This window comes from Orycteropus afer, unplaced genomic scaffold (assembly GCF_000298275.1).
Source record: "Orycteropus afer afer isolate SDZICR_OR568_19922 unplaced genomic scaffold, OryAfe1.0 scaffold00077, whole genome shotgun sequence".
Taxonomy (NCBI): Eukaryota; Metazoa; Chordata; class Mammalia; order Tubulidentata; family Orycteropodidae; genus Orycteropus; species Orycteropus afer.
In genome coordinates this window covers 3,834,757-3,842,781 of record NW_006921664.1, presented here as the reverse complement: position 1 = coordinate 3,842,781, position 8,025 = coordinate 3,834,757, and the positions used below count along the sequence as shown (strand labels likewise).

Sequence of the window (8,025 nt, the reverse complement as noted above, 5' to 3'; positions counted from 1 at the left end):
GAATTACTGAACCCAGCAGAGAGGCAGTAGGTGCTGTGAGAGGGACGGTTGGTATCAAGGTTGGTAAGAGAGCTAGAGGGTGGCGGCATGTTTGGCCTCAGAAGAACAGGCCTTGGGCTGCTGATGCTGATTCTGTCTTCCTCTTGTAGAATTAAAGGTGGTCAGAAGATGCTGTTTCCCCCTTAGCGGGGGTCACCTGCCCCAGAGGGAAGGGTGAGTGATTAGGGGGCTCAGACCTCTTGCTAACTTTTTTGTCCCATGACTGCCCGTATAAATGGGCCTTTGCTTTAAGAACCTGGATATGATTAATGCTTGGGTATGGTATGTGATGAACTTGTCCCAGCTCCTTTATCCCTTTAGCAAATTCAGGGTCCATTTGAACACTTGGTCTTATGGTGGTGCCTTGGTCTCTGACTGCCTGAACTGCCCATCAGTTAGAAAACCTCTTGATGTGGTGTTCTTTCTGCAAGATGGGCTTCCCCTACCGCCTCACCCTCCTATGCCCCTTTCCTAGTGACTAAACCTCCCATTCTGTGTTTCATAGGTGGGTCTATCCCAGGCCTTGTGTCTCCAGGTGAACTTTTGCACTGTGGTACTAGCCTAGGCCTTTTCTAGACACAAGCAGCGATACAACAAGATCCCCCAAGGTTGTACATTTTATTGAGTATTGGGAGGTTCTGGCACTTTATCTGAAAAACCTATTATAGAAACAGTAACATTTGCCAGTTTCCTTTATCTTTAATTTACTTCCTGTAAATATATCCCTTACTTTAATATATCATGATAAGGGTGCCATCGAATCAGTTCAGACTCATAGCAACCCTGTTGATAACAGAACAAAACACTGCCTGGTCCTGCACCATCCTCACAGTTGTTGCTATGTTTGAGGCCATTGTTGTAGCCACTATGTCAGCTCATCTTGTTGAGGCTCTTCCTCTTTCTCATTTACCCTTTACTTTACCATGCATGATGTTCTTCTGTAATAACAGGTCCCTTCTGATAAAATACCCAAAGTACTTAAGATAAGGTCTCACTGTGTTTCTAAGGAGCATTCTGGATGTACTTCCTCCAAGACAGATTTGTTAATTCTTCTGGCAGTCCATGGTATGTATATTCTGTATTCTTCACCAACACTGAGAAGATTATGGTAAACTCCAATTTGAGGCTGATAAAAGTAAAACTGGTTAGAGTCCATTGGAAAGACTACCCATGAGCGAGACTTTTATAATTACAATAGCAAATGAGTTTACCGTTAAGCTGTACATCTCATTAGACAGCTCATACAGACAAGTGTACCTTTTTCAGACTGTATAAGTCATCTAGGTGCTAAATACTAGACTCGTTCCTAGTGGAACTAATGTAGGTTCCTAGCAAAAACAAAACAAAACAAAACCTACTGCCATTGAGTTAATTTTGACTCATAGTGACCCTGATGGGTTTCCAAGGCTGTAAATCTTTACTGAAGTAGATTACCTCATCTTCCTCCCATGGAAAAACTGGTGACTTTGAACCGCCAAATGTACATCTTGGTCCAGAATTTGGGAAAACAAGCAAGGAAGTATGCTAAGGATTTGTAGATGCCCTAAAGTTCTGGGGACAGGACTGAGCTCCTTGATTTAGTCAGCAGGTGAGCTTCTCAAACTGAGGTCCGTGGCGGGCTTGGAGGAATGCAGCATTGACCTTGTATGTCTTTCCAGAGCCTCCACTTAACTTGAAACTTTTAGGGGAAAATATGATAGTCCTTTAATTGATAAATTGAAAACATTATGTATGAAAATTAATGCAGATCTATCATTGAATAGCATGCAACATATGTAAACGAAATAAAATACAACAGATGAGAATTTTTAAGATAAAGCTTGAGGTGCCAAAGGAATTTTAAGTTGTACTGTGTCTGATTTTAGATCTCACTTTCATTCCCAGAATATGCAGCCATGCTTTTTGGCTGTCAGGGATTTTTTGGTGAAAAAGTTTGAGAAGCATCAAAGAAATCAACAGATGCCTGTGAAACTGCTGGTGGGCTTTTATGCGAAGTTGGAAGAAAAGAGATTCAATATGCAGAAGGTTGTAAATGCAGATGCCTACAGGGCCCAGGAATAGCATAAATTTGTGCAGTGGGCCAGGTGTATCTTGTAGGGAGTGATGGGAAGCGTAAACTAGAAAAGATGTCACCATGTGCAAGGAGTGGAATCACAGAAAGCAATTTGGCCTTAATTTTCTTTTCTTTTGAGCTGAACCAACACTTGAGGTTAATGAATGGGAGCTGACCTTGGGGACCCATGTTGACTAAGCCTTATGAGGCATGATATAATTTAATCATGCTCATATGGGAAGGCCAACAAGAGCCCTGAGCCCTGAGCCTCTGATGGAGCTTCCTGGTTGGATGCAAGGAGAGGATTATGAGAACATCCCTCTTTAGGACATGGAAGTTCTGCACTATGACCCCTCCCAGACTTCACCCTATGTGTCTCTTTGTATTCTTTTTGGTTGTACTAAAGTTGTAGCCATAACTATGCTGTACTCTCTGAGATTCTGTGAATTTTTCCCAAGAATTAACGAAGCTCCAGGGGTTGGCATCTGCCTGTTTGACAGTCTGAACGGGGATATCCTTCTAACGTGTAAGCTCTGACCCAGCTGTAGGTGGCTGGGGCTGAAAGAGAGAAATGTGCCATATGAATGACTGGTGACAATGATGGAGAAATGGGCATGTGAGGACTGGATCCATTTCCACACTTTGTGAATTGGATTCATGCCAATCCTTACCATGTAGGTATCAATGAAGGTGAGAGTTGCCCACTTTGACCCTTGTAAAACAGTACCATGTAAAAAGTGAGTGTGGGCTAGAACGAGTGTGGCACTAGGCACCACTCAGGTCTAACAGGTCTTTAGATCTTTCTGAAAAAGTTGGAAATCTAGCTTTTTCTGTAAAGTTTCCTTATTTAAAAATATTGTGGGCCAAACCAAGCATGTCCATGAGTGACTAGCTAGAGATTACCATTCCTAAGTCAATTTCCAGTAAGATCTGGAAATCCAATAAGGAGTAGAATGATTGGTACACTTAGTTCTATGTGTGCAGAGGTCTCTATACAGATATTTCCCTGCTATTTCCGGAATATAATACATGAGCTCCTGTATGTCTTAAGTAGGTGTTGAGATTAGATACAGAGGCTTAAGTTAAAATGACAGAAAAGAATAGGATTTCACTATACAATCAACCAACATTTCCTGCCCAGCCTCAGTATCTATGTGGCCTCATAGTTAGAGCCTCTAAGGTCACCTGGCCTAGCTGCTCCTTATACTCCTGCCTGTGTGTAGGGGAAGCAACTTTGATTCTTACAGGATTGTTATCTGTGGCCACCCTAGTGTCTGTTTTGTCTTTTTCCTCAACCTCAGAGATGGGACAGGGTTGGACTTAGAGTTTAGTAAAATAAATGGGTTGTAGCGATTATGAGAACGTACCTCTTCCTAGAGCTACATCAGTTCCTTCTAGGCCTATAAGGCGGACCTAAGGTTGCTAAAATCCAGGTCAGAGTGATTACAAATGGCCTGGCCTTCTGCCAGGCTGGGTGTTTGGCATAGTGTGCATCAGGAACACGGACTTTCCTCTTACACTTCTCTGCTCCTTGCTGAGTAATCTGTGATCCCACTGGTTCATTCATCTTTCAGCCTGCAGCTGCCCATCTCCTCCATATCCCAGTGGCAGGCTAGGGAAAATACCAACAGCAGCTTCCATTTACTGAGAAGCTTCACATTGGTCTTCAGATAAGACCTTGATCCTTGTAACATGGCTTTCGAAGCCCTGCATGACTGGAACCCTCATTCCTGCCTGTAGTGTCTTCTTTATCATTCCCACCTGTGCTCTCTGCATCTCAAAGCCAGGATCCTTAATTCATACACACACACACACACACACACACATTTGTATATTGTTATTTTAAACAAACTTTTAATTTTGGATTTATAGAAAAGTTGTAATGATAATACAGAGTTCATGTACATCCCTTACCCAATGTTAGCATCCTGTATCTTATACTACCATAGCACATTTGTTACAACAAAGAAGCTGACCTTGGTCTATTACTATTAACTAAACTCCAGATTTTATTTGGATTTCACCAGCTTTTTCATTAAGGCTGTTTTTCTGTCCCAAGAGCCAATCCAGGATAAAACCAAAAAACCAAACCTACTGCCACTGAGTCAATTCTGACTCATAGAGAGCCTATAGGGCAGACGAGAACTTGCCCATTGGATTTCTAATGCTCTAAATCTTTATGGAAGCAGACTACCTCATCTTTCTCCCATGGTGAGTTCAAACCACTGACCTGTTGGTTAGTAACCAAATGCTTTAACCACCGTACCATCAGAGCTCCTCAATTCAGATAACGCATTGAATTTAAGCATTGATTCAGTTTTGTCATAACTTTCTGTTTCCTACTGCCTCATGGTCTGTACATATAATAACATGTAATTATGCCTTTCCATTTTCTTTAAGCATCCTCTATGGACAACCATTTCAACTATGAGAGTTACATATTCATTTGTAGGCTAATCTTACTCATGTTTGTCTGTTTCATCAGACTTTAAATTCTATGAGATACAGTAGCACCTCTGCTTTGTCCAAAATTAAATCCCCAGCCTCGAGCACATGCTCAGAACTTTGTCCACTTAACGAATTGCCATTGAGTTAATTCCAACTCATGGAGACTCTGTGTGTCAGAGTGGAATTGTGCTTCACAGGGGTTTCAAAGGCTGATTTTTTGGAAGTAGATCATCAGGCCTTTCTTCTGAGATACCTCTGGTGGACACGAACCTCCGACTTTTTAGTTAGCAGCTGAGCATGTTAACAGTTTGCACCACACACAGAATTCTGTAATAATGCAACGCACTGCCATTGAGTCAGATCCAACTCATAGCGACCTCTTCTTGAGTTTCCAAGGCATTATCACTATGGAAGTAGATCGTCCAGTCTTTCTTCTGAGGAGTGGCTGGTAGGTTTGAACTGCCAGCCTTCTGGTTAGCAATCAGATGCCTTTTGCACTATACCACCAGAGCTCCCACAGAATTTTGTAGTGCTCAGTAATTATCTGTAAACTCACTGGATGGTTAGATTCAGTGAATTCACTTTTTAAAAACAAGAGTGTCAACTCCCCCCAAATCATAGATGTTTTAGCTTAGAAGACAGCAATCTAAAATGTAAGTAGATATGGAGCTTCTCAGAGCAGTAGTCTTCACATCAGAATAAGAGCTAATGATGTTTAACACAGCTAATCCACCCTTGAGCTCTGTCTAACGTGACCCACAAGCAGGCCTACGAGCTGGGACTCCAGCTACATTCCTGTCTGCTTTGTTTTGTTTTCCAAGTTATGCCAGATACAATCATACCTTTGTTTATCTTGAGGCTTATTCATCTCTGCATGCTGGGCCAAAAAGAGGCAGCAGAGAAGAACACTCTTCTTCCTCCCCAGCTTTGGCCATGCTCATTCCTGACAAGTGTGTGCTGCTTTGTGTTGGGGGTGGTGGTACAGTTGAGATGGCAGGATGGCTGGCACCATGAGAGGTTGTCGGGACAGGGGCTGACTGGTAGCAGTCATGCTTCTACCTTGCAACAACAGAGGTTGGAACAGTCCAGCATGTTGACCGTGTGGGTCAAAGAGAAGTTTTCTCCTAACCTGGTCTCACCTGGTGCTACATCAGAGAAACAGTGGTCCAGGTAACACTGACCATAACTGAATTTTGCTTTATTCCTTATGTGTATTTTTAAAAATTATTTTTAAGGAAGTAATATATGCATATAAATTAACATATATAATAGTGCCAAAGCTTTTAAAATAAGTGAAAATAACACTCCCCTCAGACCACTTTGATCATGGTTAGCTTCTCGTAGGTAACTACTTTCACTTGTTTTTGATGGTTCTGTTTATATTTGACTCCAAATTTTCAAATAATATGCATATACTTCTAGGTCTTCGATACTATTTTCATTGTTGTTAGTTGCTGTTAAGTTGGCCATGGTGACCATATGTGTAACAGAGTGAAACTTTGCCTTGTCCTTTACCATCTTCATGTTCCTCATTAGTATGTTTGAGTTCATTTTTGCAGCTATTGTGCAATTTCCTCATGGACGATTTCTTTCAATTTTGCTGACTCTCTACTTTACTAACAATGATGTCTTTTACCTAGTGATTGTTCTTTGCTGATGATGTGTCCAAAGTAAGTGAGCTAAAGTCTCCATATTCTTCTTAGGAGAATTTTGGTATTTCTTCTAAGACTGATTTGTTTGTTCTTTTAGTTATTTACTTGTATATTCATTATACTTTGCCAGGTGCTCAGAATGCATCAGTTCTTCTTCTGTCTTCCTTTTTCATTGTTTAGCTTTTGCATGCATATGAGATGATTGAAAAGACCATAGCTTGGATCAGGTACACCTTAATCATCAAAGTGATATCTTAATGTTAGACAGTATCTATTCAATCCTTCTCCCTCTATCCTCTCAGCATATTTCTGTTACAATATTTGGTTAAATCCAAGTATTCAATATCTTTATTATTATAACTATTAAAATTCTGCTGACCTTTGAGCCATGTTGTGTACTAACATTTCATTTCTTTTCTTGCACAACATTTTGTCTTTTCCTCCAGTTCAAAATGGCCTCAAGATTTTATTTGCTTAGTTTTTTTTTTGACCATCTGGCTAAGTTTCCATATCCCTACCAGCTCTACAAAACTTCTTAACAACAGTTTCCACAGTTAAATATAGGCAATTACACATATCAGTCTATTTCTTCCTCTGGTGAGACCCTTACTGGAATCCTGCACTTTCCATGCCAGTCGTCAGGATTGTGTTCTCTAAAATGTCTGTCATGTTCCATTATCGGAAAGACTGTTCTTGAGTATTTTTTTAAATCTAATAGATACTGCAGTGTTATGATGATCACATTTCCTGCTTTTTCAGGGCCCCCAGAACCTTAGAGCCCCTGCTTCCCTTACCCTAGTCCTTCTGCCTCAGACCACCAAAACTATGCAGTTTTCTATATGCATTTTATTTTAATTCTGTCATATTTTTGTATCCTTATTTCCCTTTCAGTCAGCTGTCATCTTTTAAAAAATGGTTTTTTAATATTTTAACAAATTAATGCAAAAGAATACGTTGGGTTTTCCTTGTATTTTTTAAACAGCTTTATTAAGATAATTCACAGCTTATGCACTTCACCCGTTCAAACTTTAGAATTCCATATTTTTTAGGATACAGGTGTCCCTGACTTATGATGTATATGATTTATCATGAACTGTGCTTAGGATCATCTGATTTTTTTTGTACATCTTATCATTAATAATATGTACTACCTACCATGTTAAAATATATGTATAAGTTTATATGTACTATTTTCAACCCCCAAAGACAAATAATGATTGGATTTATAAAGGTACTGATAATAAAAGTCAGTAATAGTGAAAACTTACAAAAAAATTAGATATTCACCTTATGTCAGAACTGATTTACAACAGAGTTATTGGAACAAAAACTCTTATCATAAACTGGGGACTAGACTACCTGCATTCATAGTTATGTAGCCATCTCCATGATCTAATTTTAGAATATTTTTATTCCCCCTATAAGAATCTCTGAACCCATTAGTAGTTGCTCCCCATTCTATCTCCAATCCCTACCCCATAGCCCTAAGCAACCGCTAATCTATTTCTTTCTCTATAGATTTGCCCAATCTGGACATTCCAGATAAATGCTATCATTGAGTATACAGTCCTTTGTTACTGGTATCTTTTACTTAGCATAATTTTTTTAAAAAATGCATTTTATTGAAATATAATTTATGTATAGTGAATTACGCAACACTAAAGTGACATGGGTCAATGCCTCCCCCCCTGCAATATTCTCTCCCCTCCCCTCTTAACCATGGTGTGATAGTTGAAGATGTGTCAACTTGGCTGGACTCCAGTTGTGAGTGGTGGTTCCCATGATGGATCACATGACTGTGTTCTAAGCGGCCAGTCGGCCTAGGGGGAGTTT

The 8,025-nt window shown here is 40.0% G+C and overlaps 1 protein-coding gene across 1 annotated transcript in view; it reads left to right on the top strand.

Moving 5' to 3' along the window:
- Positions 1-274: 274 nt before the first annotated feature.
- Positions 275-8,025, top strand: part of VOPP1 (VOPP1 WW domain binding protein) — a 133,736-nt gene continuing 125,985 nt past the window's right edge. Inside the window, exons 1-2 of the mRNA XM_042780997.1 lie at positions 275-316; positions 1,924-2,067. Coding sequence (XP_042636931.1) covers positions 275-316; positions 1,924-2,067 — 186 coding nt within the window. The remainder of the gene's footprint in view (positions 317-1,923; positions 2,068-8,025) is intronic.